General features: G+C 41.5%; 1 protein-coding gene across 2 annotated transcripts in view; it reads right to left on the reverse strand.

Moving 5' to 3' along the window:
• The window catches only part of PDCD1LG2 (programmed cell death 1 ligand 2), a 93,402-nt gene that overhangs the window by 39,145 nt on the left and 37,657 nt on the right, over positions 1–16,600 (reverse strand). For both annotated transcript variants that reach the window (XM_057724517.1, XM_057724516.1), the window contains 2 exons: positions 11,720–11,857; positions 8,068–8,117 (listed from right to left, as the gene is read on the reverse strand). In XM_057724517.1, coding sequence (XP_057580500.1) covers positions 8,068–8,117; positions 11,720–11,857 — 188 coding nt within the window. The remainder of the gene's footprint in view (positions 1–8,067; positions 8,118–11,719; positions 11,858–16,600) is intronic.

Below are 16,600 nucleotides of genomic sequence, written 5' to 3' on the forward strand. Positions count from 1 at the left end.
CCTTCTCTAAAGTGAAGAAGTCAGGCTACATGGTCTGGAAGCCCTAACAAAACATGGCTTGATGACTACAATAATTCCATTTTTTTTAAGGAAGCATGATACTTATGTATGGTATCAGAATCCACTCAACTTATACTGATTGACAGCTTGGTTGCCTGCATAACAGCGAGAAGCTATGGGCCTGAACAGCAGCACGAGTGAGTAAAGTTAGCTGCCAGAAGATCATCCATAAATGGAAAGGGTAGTATGCCACAGACAAGGACTCAGGAAGCCTGGACTCTGACTCTAGTTCCATCACTAAGTTATAAGATCACCTTGTGCAAGTCACCTCATCTCTTACATTCTTGGAGCATGTATCCGTCCCTTCTAGATTGGCCTGGACAAGGAATATCTGAAAGGCAACTACGATATTGGTATGTGTACTTGAAAGGGGGGAATAGCATTTCTCTCAAGTTGACAAGGACCCAGTGAAGAGCCCTGTATAATGCATATGACTACTGAGATATAGAGAGATAAGTGGGGTATGGTTAAAAGGGCTTCAGAATACATCTTTCTTTACCTAACAGGCACCCTTGCATACTTAAAAATGATATTGGGATATTTTAAAATGTATTAAAGTACAAAGAAAATTCAGGAAACATAAAAGAAGAAAATAATACAAGTTTCCATAACATAAAGACAATGATTATGGACATTTTAGTGTTTTCACTTCACTTTTTTGGGAGAAGGGGGGTGTGGTGGGTACATTTAAAACATTTTTTTAAATAGGGCATTAATTATATGCTCTATATATGAGTATATTTTTATACCTTACCTTTTTTTTTCTCTTTTTATATAGAAAGCATTTTTCCATATCATTATTTCTCAGAAACAGGATGTTAAATGGCAACACATGGTCTATTGTTTTCCTCTTGTATCAGTCAGGATAGACTAAATTATGCTGCAGTAACAAACAACATTTAAACCTCAATATAATAAACAAAGATTTATTCTTGCTCATGTTCCATATCCACTGAGGGTCAGCAGGGGCCCTGTTATTTGTAGTTATTCAGAACCCCAGGCTGATGTAGCAATCACTACCTTGAATGTTGCAGATGGAAAAAGAAAATATGGCAAGGCACACGCTAGCTATTACATCTTATACCCCGAAATAACACACCTTTTATGCTTACATTTAGTTCACCAAAACAAGTCACATGACCACACTTAACTACTAATTTATTGCAGAGAAATGCAATCCTATTATGTACACAAGAGCAAGAAATCTGGGAATATATGAAAAATACTAATGATCACAACATCACCATGGAGAAGGATGGGAATGAGCTATCTCCTTGGCTACATTTAGTTTGATCTGAGTCTTTAATTTTATAATATTAAGGTTAAGACCTTGAAGGTCCATCTTGGGTGATTGAGAAGTCTGGATTTTTTACAATAATAGGAACAAGGAATGCCTTTCCTAGAATCTCCTAGAAAGTTAGGGGCAGAGCCATGGAGAGGAAAACCCCGCCCTGAGCAGCTGTTGCTTGAGTTACTGAGCCCTGATAGACACTCTCACAATAATCAGGTCTCACTTCAGTCACTGGTAAGTGAGGCAAAACCAGCAAGCACCTCCCTTCTTAAGTGGGAAGGAGGAATAATTATCTTCATAAAAGTCTTTCCAGAAGTGTGTGTGACATGCACCCCAATGTTCACAGCAGCACTATTTACAATAGCCAAGACATGGGAGCAATCTAAGTGTCCATCAATAGATGAATGGATTAAGAAGATGTGCTGTGCTGTGTGCGTGTACGTGTGTGTGTGTGCATGTACACATAATGGAATATTGCTCAGCCATAAAAAGAATGAACTATTGCCATTTGCAGCAACATGGATGGACCTAGAGATTATTATACTTAGTGAAGTCAGACAAATATCATATTATATCACTTATATGTGGAATCTAAAAAGAATAATACAAATGAACTTATTTATAAAGCAGAAACAGACTCACAGACATAGAAAACAAACTTATGTTTACCAAATGGGCCAGAGGGAGGAATAAATTAGGAGTATGGGATTAACAGATACACACTACTATGTGTAAAATAGATAAACAACAAGGTTTTACTGTATAGCACAGGGAACTATGCTCAATATCTTATAATAATATATAATGAAAAAGAATCTGAAAAAGTATATATATGCATTACTGAATCACTTTGCTGTACTATTGAAACTAACCCAATATTGTAAATCAACTGTACTTCAATAAAAATATATTACAATTAAAATTTAAAAAAAATGAAGTGTGTCCAAAGGCTATGCTCAGAGCAAGTCCCAAGACTTCATCTCCTGAGGTGATGCTGAATGAGAACATGAGGACCCAGGGAGACTCCTGAAAAGCCTGGAACCTAACCCTGTCCCCACAGGGATGGTTTTGGGGCTGAGGCAGGGCCAGGGTGGCAGAGACTGTGTGAGGGAGAGTGAGAGCCTGGAGCTGGCTGAACCTGAGCCCTTCCTGGTTGGCTCTGTCGGACTTCGTGAAGCTGAGGTAGGAGCAGGGGTGGCACTGGGTCACTTAGTACAGGAGGAAGTACATCGACTGGGAGGAGGTGCAAAGCCTGGGGGAACCTCTAGATCAGGGGTCAGCAAACTTTTTCTGTAAAGGGCCAGATTATTAAACATTTAGACATTGTGGGCTATATGGTTTCTGTTGCAATTACTCAACTCTGCCGTTAGAAGCAGACGAAAGGGTATGAAGTTTGAAGGGGACACTACGAAAGCAAGGAGCCATAGAAATTCAATAAAAATTTTGTTTACTAAGACAGGTGGGGCTCTGACCCCCGGCCACAGTTTACCTACCCTGTGCTTGTTGTACACACCAGTGGGTAGTGGGGTGTTAATTGTGCTCGATTCTCATTGATAGGTGCCTACTGAAAGCATGACAGATGTTCTAGAAATTACTATAAGTTATTCCTTTTTGAGCTGGCAAACTCAACTAAAACTAAACAAGATTCTCTAGTAGTAAGTCAAATTTGGTCAAAATCAGTCATCTTCTTTTAAATTTATCACAGAATAAACTAGAAGAAGTGCAAACAAATGGACAATAAAACAGACAAACACCAAATACCCACTAGTTTCATCAGCAGTAATATCTCACTTCATTACACTAAGTAGACATAAAATATGTACACTTGAAAGCAGCCAGAAAATAATGCTGTGACCATGAACTTGAGTAGTAGAGACTGTGTGTACAACGCAGAGAGCGGAAAAAAAAAGAGGGGTGAGTTGGGGGAGAGAGTCTTACAGATTGAGAAAGGGAGTACAGTGTAGTGTAAAGGCATGGGCTCTGGGCTGGGGTACATGGGTCTATTTACTGGCCCTTGTATTTACTAGCCATATAATGTTGCACAAGTATCTCTTCATCTCTAAGATTGGAGATGGGGGTGGGGGAGTATATACCTCATGGGGCTACTGTGAGGATTAAATGTTAGTATCTCCAAAGTGTTTAGAACAGTGGTCTGGCATTATAACAATAATAATGCTAATTATTATTCTATATTGAGAGATCCTGCAAGAAGTTTGAATTTGGGTCAGCAAGAAGGAATGGGGAGGGCTTTCCAGGCAGAAGACACAACATGAGCAAAGGCACAGAGGTGGGAATGAGCTTGGCTTGGGAACAGGAGAGGGAAATTGATGGTCTTAAAAGCCACGCAAAGGAGTTTAGATCTAGTCTAGAGACAGGAGACTGGCACGATGATGAAAACACTGTGGGGGAGTCGGATCGCACAGAGTATGCAGCTCCACTCAAGGGGACTTTCCAAAGCTATCTATACATTTTAAAATTTCTCACTGAGTGTTGGCAAAGAAACAAGATATGTCAAATATATCTCATATAATCTCTTCATTTTTACTGAGAAGTAATTTCCAAAAACTTCAGTTTGATTTTATCAAGTAATTTTTGGCTACAAGTTTGGGTCTTATTCCCCATCTAGATCTACTCAGATATTCTTTATTTTAAAATACATAAAGTGGTAGATTCTGATGCCACAGATGCCCTTTTGTTTCTGAAAGATTGAGAGGCAGTGATCTGAGAAAAAATGTCCTGCTGAAATAAAAAACCCTAAATAGTCAATCTGCATGCAAATCTTGGGTGGCAACTGCACGGATGAGCAGGTATTAGACAGAGCCCTGGTCTTTCGGACAACGCCAATGACCAGAAAATAGATGGCCAAAATACTTCTAATTTTAAAGGCTCTGGGAAGTCTGACAAACTGACTTACTCCAGGCAAGAACGTTCCCCTCATCTCATGATGCCTGTGATGGTTAATTTTATATGTCAATTTGGCTAGGCTACTGAGCCCAGTTGTTTGGTGAAATGTTAGTCTAGATGCTGTTGTGAAGATATTTTATAGATGTGATTAACATTTACCATCAGCTGACTTTAAATAAAGTAGATTACCTTCTGTAATGTGGGTGGGCCTCATTCAATCAGTGGAAGACCTTAAGAGCAACAACTGAGGTCTCTCAGAGAAGAAGGAATTCTGCCCCAAGACTGTGATATAGAAATCCTACCTGAGTTCCCAGCCTGCTGGCCTGCCCTATAGATTTGGGACTCAGTATTTCATCTTCAGCTCTTCCCTGAGTCCCCAGTCTGCCAGCCTGCCTTACAGATTTCATACTGTTCAGTCTCCGAGAGGTTCTGCGTTCCGTTTCTCTGGAGAAGACTGAAGCGCTCCTCACCCCCAACAACACCTACCAAGTTTTCTTGGCTGTCCAAACACTGGGCCCAGACCTGTCCTCTTCCTATTCCTCAGATCAGGATCTCCACGTCCTGTTCCCTCTTCTTCCCGGAGGATATTATCCAAAATGTTCAATCAGTTCTCAATAAAGAGTTAATGACTGATGAGCAACTTTTTAGGGAGGAACTTAAAAAGCAACTACTGAAAATCTAATACATCGGTATTTGTCTTGGCAAAACTATAAAACATTACGCTAAGTAAAGATGAGTAATTTTTCCCTATAAGACTTCATCACCCGTGATCACCAGTCAAGTTCTAGATTTTATGCAGCCCTAAACATGATCACAAAGACTTGGATCAATCTGAAAATAACTTTGAATGCCATTGAAATGTGTAGAACACAAAATAGTATCATGTGTGTATGATACAAAGATGATGAAGATGACTGGAAATACAGATGAACACGTAATTGTCTTTTTAAATAAAGAGCATTTACTCCACATTTGGCAAATATATGGCCAAGGCCCGTGACTTTCCCCACCCCACACCCAAGGCAGACATTATTCATCCATCAATCACCACACTTTCCATCTAGAAATGGTCTCCCAAACCATCCTCACCTCTGCTCTAGGCATTTCCTGTACCTGACACGAGGCCTGTTTGCCCTTCTGGATTTGGTCCAACTTTCTCAATTTACAGATGACAAAACTGAAGCACAGAGAGGGGGCGGATCTTACCTAAGATTATGTAGCTGGCTTACAGAAAAATTTGAATCTAAATGTCTTGAATTTTAATTGTGACCTCTTTTTTATAAAAATAAATATTTGAGGTATAAAGTATAGAGAATCATGTAATGACCACCCAGTTTAAGAGGTTAGATTTGATATTTATCATTTCCATGATATTTTTGTACTTTTATATCACATGACTACTTCCCATAAATACTACTTAGGGGTTGTCTGCATGTTTTTAAACTCTCTGTCATTGGTAATATGTTGCTATCTATAGCTTTCTGCATCTGTCTTTCCTCACAAAATTATATTGTTCAGATTTATTCATCTCAAAAACACATTTAGCTTTCGTGCTTTCATTTTAATTACTGTCTAGTCTTCCTATTCATTTTTTCTCCTATCGATTCGTATTTGATTATTTCTAATTTGTTGCAATTATAAGTAATAGTGCCAGGTACATTCCTATGTGTGTCTTCTGTGATGTATATCTAAGTGGTCCTGACCTCTTTATACTGTACCACATATTCTCAGGTAAGTGTCAAGGAGGGATAAGGGAGAAAGAGGAGACGCATCACTCTCTCACCTCCCTGACTCTCCCCTCCTCCAGGTTAAAAGGTAGAGAGTGTGACTGTATATAATTGTGGAGGGGCAGGAGGCTAGGTGGGGAGAGGAGGGAGTTAGTCCCATTTCTTTAATTTGACTTTTGATCAAGAGAGTTACTTTGTTTTGAATTTCAGACACCGTTAAAAGAGGGTGTGATTTTTCTGTTTATAAGGAGCTATACTGGTTAAAAATGACTGTGATACCCTGTTAATCCAAAGAAGTCACTTTATAACAGTGCAATATTCAGACCACGTGGCAGGCCACAGGATAGACATTTAGGTTGCCAGCAAGGCTTTGAGTGTTCAAGTTCTCAAGTAGGAGTTTTTGCCTTCATTACTCAGATCCTAAGCTCTCTTCTGCCAATATTTTCTCTCTAGGAAAGAGCTTGAAAACTGGTCATTGACAGGCTCAGTTAGTCTACGGGCATGTTTTATTTAGTTTGTTTGGTATTTGAAATACTTTTCAACCAGCATTAGGACGTTTTACTTAAGAATCTGGATTTCCATCTTCTCTGGCAACGTTAGGCTAGTGCTAAACTGACGGTGAATATACTCTCTAATTTGTTGAAATCCCTCCTTCCCCCATTCCCTATGTGGTTATACTAGACAGTTTTTACTCATTTCATCACCTGCCTGGCCCTGATGGGCATCTGAGTCTATTACCTCTGTGCTCAGGGCTTCCACTATCTCTTCCTTATGCTGAGCAGTTGGAGGAGTCGCTTATATAAACACTCTGACCTCACAAAATTTAGACAAATATTGGGCCTCTCCCATGGAAACTCACTGGTAGGCCAAACAGATCAATTTATAAGAATACAGAATTTTTGTTTCTCAAGAAATGAATGTTTCCATCAGGCCTGCCAGTGTTGATCTGAAAGTTTTCTGAGTCAAGAACTTTCTTGACTCGTTGCTGATTCAGAAAAGCTCAAGGTAACAGGACGTCAAATACAGTCTGGCCTAGGCTGCATTTCTTTCCTGGTGCTGTGCCCAGGGATAGGTATACAGTGACAGGATGATGTATTTTCAAGAATGGCTTTCAGGGAAGTGGTGGAGATGGGGAAGGTACAGGAGCCTTTTTTCATTTCATTCTTTTAAGTCACATTTTGTGCTTATGAGCTGCCACATCTGATGTATATAAGCCAGACACAAGACCCCGGTACTTGAAGGTTTTCTAGGGTTATTTTCACAATTGGTGCCCCTGGAAATTTGGAGATACATTCAACAGAATTTGAAAATAAACAGTTCTGAATATTCTGAGTAGCTGATACATAGTTATTTAGAAATTTCTATGAATTGCCTATCATTATTTTGGAGAACTCATAAACTCGTGTGTTGCACCATGTGATCCCTAGAATACATGGAAAGGCAGCTTTCCCAAGAAAGCCAGAAATACCCATTTTACAATATGACCCAGGCCTGTTGGTCCCCAACACACCACTTCCCCAAGGTCTAAGCTTTTCATCCAACGAACTTGAATGATATTAGCAATCCTACTTCTCCAAACCTCCAGATCACATCCTCTCTCTTCCACAAAGTCCAGCTCCAAGCCTGTCAACCTCATGAAGAGATGTCTACATTCCCAGAAATACCCTTGACCCATAGCCCCAAGAGTGTACTCAACAACTGTTGCAAAAACATCAGCTGTTGATTGTGTCACAGTTGAATATCTATATCTTCCCCTTGCCGTTACATTTAACCCTGTTTCTAATTATGTGAGCTCAGATGTCCTGTGCATTATTTTCTAGGAGTGCTTAGGGATATAGACAGACTAAAGGCTACATAGTTGTTCTATGACAATACAACGGACACCATATTTATTCTCCAAGACAGGTATGGAACACCACAGGGATGCAAGAAAAACTAGCTAAAAATGCCACTTAACAGGAAGATTTTGCACAGACCTAAACTATTCAGTTGTTCTTGGTATATTCATAGAACAGAGGTTATTTCTTAATTCAAGCTGGAAGAGGAAAGGGGGTGAAAAAGAAAAGAAAAATCATGATTACTCACAGTTCTGTCCACATGCCTCCTCACTGTGGTGACAGATCTTTTTGTTGTGTCTAAAAAAGAAAAAACCCAGGAATGGGATGAGATTAATGAGGAAGTAGTTCTGTTTACAGGCTAACTGATGGCAGAACAAAAAGTGAATCCAAATAAATCCACATACAGAAGTCCAAACGTCCACCATGGTTTGAGACCTCAGGCTGAATACACCGTAAAACCATACCCTCAGGAGAAAATTGTGAAGAAAGAAGGCCCTCACTTAATTCCCATTCCAGTGTCTGCCCCTGGTCCCCAGGTACTCAGAGGCTGATGGACTGCTAATTTGGGTATTCAGCCCAGGAAATGTTTCTGAAATTATCTCTCTCCATTCTGCTTTAGTCTTGAATACTATTTCCTTCCTGTCTTCCCTACACAGAGCAGAAGGTCTGAGCAATTAATTTGCGTTAAAGGATAAATGAGTTACTTGTTCAAAGTAACTCCTGGGGCAGAAGCACATGTTCACATGATGGGATGTCGCTTGCCACTGTTTCCCTGGTTTCATCTCTTCCTCAGCCCCCAATTTCACATGTTTCCTCCCCCTCTGATTTTCTTCCAGGGCTTGATGCCCATGTCCTGCAGTTGCCTGGGTTGCTGAACCCAGTCCGTCCCCAATTCTGCTTTTGTTCTGTCATCAGATTCTTAGTAACTCCCTCCTAACCATCCTGACCTTGGCCTGGACTTAGATGGCTTCTATCCAGCATTGTAACCTCCTTCAAGAGCATTTGTATTTGAAAGGAGCCTAATGGTTAGCCTATAGAAATTGCCCTTGAATGCTGGAGATTGAGTGAGGGCCTCTAATGCCTGAGGTGAGTGCTGCCATTCTCTGTGGTTCTCATGCAAGCATTAGCCAGCATATTTGGCCTTTGGTTTCAATCCCTGCAAAGTCCTGGCTCAGTCTTTCATGGCAGTGCCACTCAGAATGTAGCTCATGGGCTGGTACTGGTGGGTGAACTGATTGTTAGCAGTACACGATGAGATGGGTATAGAAATCAAGTGTAAACATTTAGAAACTTTTATAGTAATTGTTTCAATACATTTTATTTTTTAATGATCATATTTATTGAAATATCATATTATAGTTATTGAATCCAGTAGAAATTGGAAATACTGGTCTATCCCATAGAGTAGCCACTAGCCACATGTGGCTTATAAACACTAACAACATGTGAGCAGGTAAAATATGACCAAGGACTTGAATTTTTGTTTAATTTAAATAACCACATATGGCTACGTTGTACCAAGCAGGTTAGCATACACATCTGCACATGGGAGGTTCGATGTCTAAAATTTTGTTGAACATCTATACATGCCTGGTAATGTTTTAGACACTGAACGTGTACTGATAAATAAGAGAAACACAGTCCCTGAACTCATGAAATTTAAACATTAGCAGATGACGCAGAACTTGACATTATTTTTATAATAGAAATTACCAACTTCTTTTCTGGAACCCAGAAAGTCACCCTAGAGCCCTAAACTATTGAATGGTTCCTCTTAAGTGGAGATGATAAACAGAAACCTTTGTGGACTGTCAACAGCCTCCCTATACACCTTGGTGTGCAGAGTTGGTTGCTGAGACATAGGTGAGTAAATCTGTTTACGAGCCGTGGAGCCTTCTGGGTGGACCCGTTTATTTGACTCTCTTTGATAGATTTAGAAGTTTGGGACAGTAATGTCCCCAAGAGGAACTCAAGAGAAGGAAGTTATGACTGATGTCCCAAGCTCAACACAAAGGCCTAGTGCAGAAGAGGCTGGCTGGGCACAGCTGTGGTTAAGGCAGGAAGCCCCTTCTGCCACACCAGCCCGTGAGACTCTTGCCTTAGGAGCAACGGCAGAATATGTGAGTGGAGCCAGAAGGGTGGTCATCCTGCATCAAGATCATAGAGCCAATATGTGGCAGCACCAGGTCCAGACCTACCTTCTGACCCTGGTTTAAAGCTCTATCCACAGTACCAGAAGTTCTCAAGCTTTCTCTGTGCCATGTGAGTTTGTGTACATGGCAGACGCATTTTCCACATGCGTATCCATGTACTCCCTTGTAAGAAAGCAGATCCCAAAGCACTAGAGTTAGAGAGGGGGGTTGTTACATAGGCAATGGTGATTTCACCCTGGTTCATTAAAAACAGAAAAGGAACCATTTGAAGATGTATTTACTTAACTCTTATTAGAAACAAATCTCTCCTACTCAGTTGTTGCCTCAGACTTGCATTTTTGAAGCTACTGATAGCTTCACTTACTCTTGAGGTTGGGATGCGGGATGAGGGGAGGATTTCTTTTTTCTGCTTTAAGAGATGTGCCTCCCTTTCATTTTCCCAAAGAGAGTGGGGACAGAAGACTTGGCTGCTCATTTCTGAGGTGACGAATGGGTTCTCAGGACCCAGGCCTGGAACCTTGGTTATAAAGTTGTTTCTGAGAAGTATGTATGAGAGAGGTAATAAAAGAATGCGGACGGTATGATTCTGATGAGCTGCATCTGTCCTGACTCTCTGAGGTCATAGATTTGCAGAAATGATTCTGTTTAGTCAAAGGTCTTTTTGGGCAAGGCCGTGTAATTCCTCCCTTATGCGAAGCACCCTTCCCCTCCACCTCTATCCCCTCACTCTCTCCCCACCCCGTTTTTTCTCCTCTCCTCCCTCCCTTCTTCCCTTTTCCCCAACCTCCCTCTTTCTTTTGACAATAGTTCTTGGGTCTTGGATGCTATAGGAGAGGGTTTTGTGGTTAATATTCAAGCTAATGCACACATAAGGCAAAGGAAAAATTATGACAATATTTCATGGCAGATGAGAATATAGAAGTTAGACTGTAAATGTAGCATAACAATCACCTAAAAGTCCCCCAATTCTCAAATAGTGACCACACCAAATTCCTACTGAATTATTCCCAGATGCATTTTCCTTTTTTATAGGCCTATTTTATATAGATCTTGGGAGGAGCTCTCTGGGTACTGACAAAGGAACAGTTTAGGAACGCACCAGATAGGCCTGCAGGTATTCTGGCCTGGGCTCAAAGGCCACAAGCATGCTCTGTCCCAGCTGTCACAACAGAATAGGAATGCGCTGGTGAGCTTGTGACAGGCTGAGGAGGGAGCTGCTGAAAGCCCTCAGGGCACCACCAATCAGGTGCTTTCCCTACCCCCAAACAGCCTCACACTTTTTTCCTTTTTTTACCCAACCAGAAGATTCAGGTTCCTGTGGGGAGGAGGAGGGCTCGGCTCAGCTGAGACCCAGAATGGGTAAAGGAGGAATGAGAACTAAAGGAATCCTCATAAAGGATCCTGGCATCCTCCCACCAGTGAACTCTGACCACATAGTCATCTCTATTGCCAAAATAACACTGATCTCATGAGACTGGTGACATTTCTTGGCTCAAAGAACACAGCAAACAATTTCAGCCACAGGAACAAAACATTCCTTTAAAAATATTCAGTGCAAAGAATCCAGCTCACTGGAGACCAGAGCCATTTTCTTCTGGGGAAAAATCATCAGGAAAAGCCCAAAGAAATCCATAAGCCCTGAATGGATTCGTGTGAAGCTGGAAAGCTATAGGTCGGTGGGGCCAAGCAAAGACTCACACTGCAGACACCCGGTCCACTTGGTTACCATGAATAAAACTCGCTTACCTTTTCCAGAATAAAACTTTTGGCAGAGCCATTTTCTTAGGACTATCATTGTGGTTATGAACATTAAAGCAAGGCTGAAGGAGAGGATGCAAATATGAAGCAGTGAAGATGGAGGGATCTCAGGGGATTCCATATCACCTGAAAGAAAGAAAAGCAGCAGAATCCCATTACATGGTAGCTGGGAGGTAATGCAACAAGTTGGCCAAACGACTGGGTTATAACCAACATGGCCAGCTTGACTTGCATGGAGCATTTACTCCATGCCAGGTACTGCTCCATGAATGCTGTCTGTATGTGAATGCTGTATGTATTCGCTCTTTTACTCCTCACAGCCATCCTATGAGGCAGGATCTACTATGACCCTCATTTTACTGATGAAGAAAGTGAGGCACAGAGACCTAGGACACTTTCCCAAAGTTATACAGCAAGTGACATAGCTGAGATATAATCCAGGCTGCCTGATTCCAGACCCCATGCTTTTCATCATTCTGATACAGCTATCGTGATGTCTTCTTTCTTTTCTTCTTTCATCCCTGCTAAGTAAGTGGCAAAGCCAGGACTGCACACCCACATCTGTCTGATCCAAAGCTTGGGCCCCACAGGTATCTGTCCCTGTTCTTACGATTGTGGTGAACATTAAGAAAAAAAGGATTAAGACGTCTGGTTCATTTACACATTGGGTAATCCATATTTAAATTTTTTGAGGTATGACTGTCATATAACATATCAGTTTCAGGTGTACAACATAATGCTTTGATATTTGTATATATTGCGACTGATCACCACAATACGTCTAGGTAACTTCCCTTACCATATATAACCCATGTTAATTAATAGCTCCTAGGAAATTCTTGTTAAGTACTTGCTGCATGTAGCACCGTAAGTCAAGGAGTCCTCACTGTCCCCACAACAGGAGAGGTCCCTACCTCTGTGCCTTTATGCAAACCCTCTTCCTGTGCAGGTTCCCTCATCATCCCTTCCACACAAACTCTACTTATTCCTGAGGATTTTCTTTCCTTTTTTTTAAAAATATTTCTTTCTTTTTCTTTCTCTTTCTTTCTTTCTTTTTTTCTTATGAGGAATAAGTAGCTTTATTTTTACAAAATATTGTAGTGGTCGATCTGGAGGCTGAAAATCCAAGACCAAGGTGCCAGTGTGGTCGGATTCTGGCGGAGGCTCTCTTCCCAGCTTGTAGAGCTGTGTATTTGTGCTCTTTTCTTATGAAGACACCAGTTCTATGAGATTAGGGCCCTTCACCTTTATGACGTCACTTAACCTTAATTACCATTTTCAAAGTCCCATCTCCAAATACAGTCACATTAGGGGTTAAGAATTCAACATAGATTTGGGGAGATCCAATTCTGTCCATAGCAGTGGGGAAGTTGTTGTCCTCACATAGTGGAGCTTTTAGAAAGACGAGTGTACTTCTGTGAAGTCCCCAGTGTCATAGCCATAACTTACCATTGAAGAGTATAGCAGATCTAATAAGAATCATACATCTTAGTGCTCATAAATATTATTTCTAAATGTCTACATATTTGAAATAAACTCTTAGAAAATTTACCCCAATTTTATATCAGCAGAAAGTAGCAGCATCTTTTTTCTTTGAAAAATACATTTTTTAAAGCTCTTTATTGGAATATAATTGCTTTACATTCTTGTACCAATTTTTGAGGTATGCCAAAGTGAATCAGCTGTATTTATACATATATCCCCATATGCCCTCCCTCCCATGACTCCCTCCCACCCTCCCTGTCCTGACCCTCTAAAGCATCACCCATCATTGAGTTTATCTCCGTTTGTTATACAGCAACTTCCCACTAGCTATCTATTTTACATTTGGTAGTGTATCTATGTCAATGCTACTCTCTCACTTCGTCCCAGATTCCCCTTCACCCACTGACCCCCAGCCCCATGTCCTCAAGTCCATTCTCTACATTTGCATAAAGATTTATTTTTATTATTTATTTATTTTTGGCTGAGTTGGGTCTTTGTTGCTGTGCACAGGCTTTCTCTAGTTGTGAAGAACAGGGGCTACTCTTCATTGCAGTGTGAGGGCTTCTCATTGCGGTGGCTTCTCTTGTTGGAGAGCACTGGCTCTAGGTGTGTGGCCTTCAATAGTTGTGGTGCGTGGGCTCAGTAGTTGTGGCTTGCAGGCTCTAGAGCACAGGCTCAGTAGTTGTGGTGCACGGGCTTAGTTGCTCTGTGGCATGTAGGATCTTCCAGGACCAGGGATTGAATTCGTGTCCCCTGCATTGGCAGGCGGATTCTTAACCACTGCGCCAACAGGGGAGCCCTTCCTGAGGATTTTCTAGCATTGAACATCCAGCAGGACATCAGTCTGCTTAGTTGTAAGTATCTGAAGTGCAAAGATTTTCTCTAAGTCATCTCTGAATCTCCCATAGGGCCAAGTGCCAGCTACATGAAAGGTGTCAATAAGGATTTGCTGGGCTGAAGTGACCATCTGTCTGTCCAGTCTACCTTGCCAAGTCTTCCCTGTCATTAGTTACCTTATGGCAGACTGCTGCTTATACCTTACATCCATTCTCTGTTTTTTCCCTAGTATTAGCTAGCGGTTAGCTGGACACATGGCTTCTCTGAGACTACATTTCTAAGCCTTTCCTGCAGTTAGGTGTGGCTGACCACTTGAACTAAGTTCAGGACTAGAGAATGGGTCTTTTGAGTCTTGGCCTTTACACACTGAATGTGTCTCCCTTTCTGAAGGCTGAAACATGAATGTGGCAGTGGCACAGCTTTGACAACTCAACAGGGATGACATCCTGGAGAGTGCCAGAGCAACGAGATGGAAAGAACCTGGATTATTGAATGAATTTATGGAAGACAGCAACTTACCTGCTCTAAACCACCTTCCATTTCTGAATGTGACATCAGAGAGACATACACTCCTGCTTTGTTTGAGTCACTGCATTTTGAGGTCTCTTAGCCAATATTCTAATATATATTCTTCTAGACTGTTTTATGATAATTGCCTGCTACTTAACAATGATGTCATGATGCCATGGGAAAAATATTGGATTTATCCTTATCCACAGCCTCATACACCCACCAGGAAGCCATGCTTCTTGCCAAAGGTGCCATATTTTTTTTTCCTGTTTCCATCATTTCTGGCTGCTAAGGACTTTACAAACATATTTCATTTAATCCTCACAATAACCTTATTAGATATCTACCATTATTTACCCTCATTCTACAAATGAGAGGCTGAGTTCTAGGGTAGCTCAGTCAAATGTTCATGTTCTCAAAGCTAGTAGGTAGCAGAGAGAGGATTTGAAATTCAAGTCCATCTGACTCCAGAGCCTGTGCTCCTGACCACTGCCAGAGAGTCACCTCCAGGTCTCCTGGGAGAGCTTCTCTGTCAGCCCTACAAGGGTCTTGTTATAGTTATTTCCTGTGCTCCAATGTCACTACATTTCCTAATGAAAATGCAATACTGGCTGAGCGGAAGGAATCTTGTTTCAAAAGGAAAATGGTCTCATTGCTCCTTCATTTCTGATTGAAAAGTAGGATGTTCAGTCATCTATTCTAGAGCCACTGGAGCACCTCCCACCCCAGACGGTCACTGCTGAATTTGTTCTATTCGTTGACTTCTGGAGAAGCATGTTGTGGGTCACAGAAGTCAGCGGTGACCAGCTCAACTTATATGAGAATGAGTCAGAAGGGGACAGTCATAAGACAACTTAAAAATGCCTTTGAGAAACAGAAGCAAGGAACCCAGGGAGGACATGTGACTTTGGTTATTTTGTTGCTGGTATTTGTCCCACAAACTAGGGGATCATTTGACTGCTCTGATCTGGCTGTGGACGCAGACTAGCAGCTGGGATGATGCACCTGGGGTCATCCAAGACTAAGCCTCCAACCCATTAACCTGACATTTCCTGAGCACTTATCATGGGCAGAGCACTCAGGTTTTGCTTTAGTTTGGATATAAAGAAGACTCATGTAAACAGTTAAAATACACGGAAAATAAAATAGCAGTGAAAGAGAAAAGACACGTGCCGTCAAGGTAAACAAAGAAATGGTACAGGCAATAGGTCTTAGGAGGCAAGATGAGGGAAAGATGCTTTGTACCCTGGAGTTACCTGAGCTGCCTTGGAGAGCTGGCAAAGAGGGTGAATAATGATATTTTATGTGGGAGAAACTGCCTGAGCAGAGAAGTCGTGGTGATGGGAGAGGTACACGCAGGTTCAGAGAGTACGGGGAGAGGAGGGGGCGCTGCCTAGAGCAGAGGATCCATGTCAGGGGATAGGCTGCATTCATGAGTCGCATCCTGGAGCTCCCAAGCTCAGGTGCAGACCCCACAGCTCCCTCCCACGACTGTTCACTATCCCGTCAGCTCCGTTGGCTTCCATGGAGAGAAGGGCCAGCTTACTCCATTCTTAACGTCTCATCGCCTCAAGGCTTCCAGAGGAATGGTTAGTCTGCCCTTCTACCTCTCTACCACGAAGAAAAAAAATACTGATGTAATCAGTGATGTGAAGTGTAGATTCCAGTTATTTCCAAATTCATTTTATCCAGGCTCCTGTTTCCCAGTGAAGATCCTTATATAAGTGTCATTCTAGAAAATCACATTTCATCCAAAGTATTGGCCAACCATTAACCAGGCAGAAAATTCCACATAACGAAGAACAGTTGACTGAACAATTCTTGGAAAAAATTAATTCCCCTGGGATTGTTAGCATTTAAGGCTGTGGAGCTCTGGTATGAATTAGTTATAGCTCAATTTTTATCAGGTGACAAGTCTGGTGGTCTTAGCTGTGGCTAAAAAAGAGGTAGAGAATGTTGAAATGTCAACTTGCCTAATTCACTATTTTCACTCAAAATTGGCCTTAAAAATGGTATGTTTCTAATGTCTTCATTTCT

This window comes from Hippopotamus amphibius, chromosome 2, assembly GCF_030028045.1.
Source record: "Hippopotamus amphibius kiboko isolate mHipAmp2 chromosome 2, mHipAmp2.hap2, whole genome shotgun sequence".
NCBI lineage: Eukaryota > Metazoa > Chordata > Mammalia > Artiodactyla > Hippopotamidae > Hippopotamus > Hippopotamus amphibius.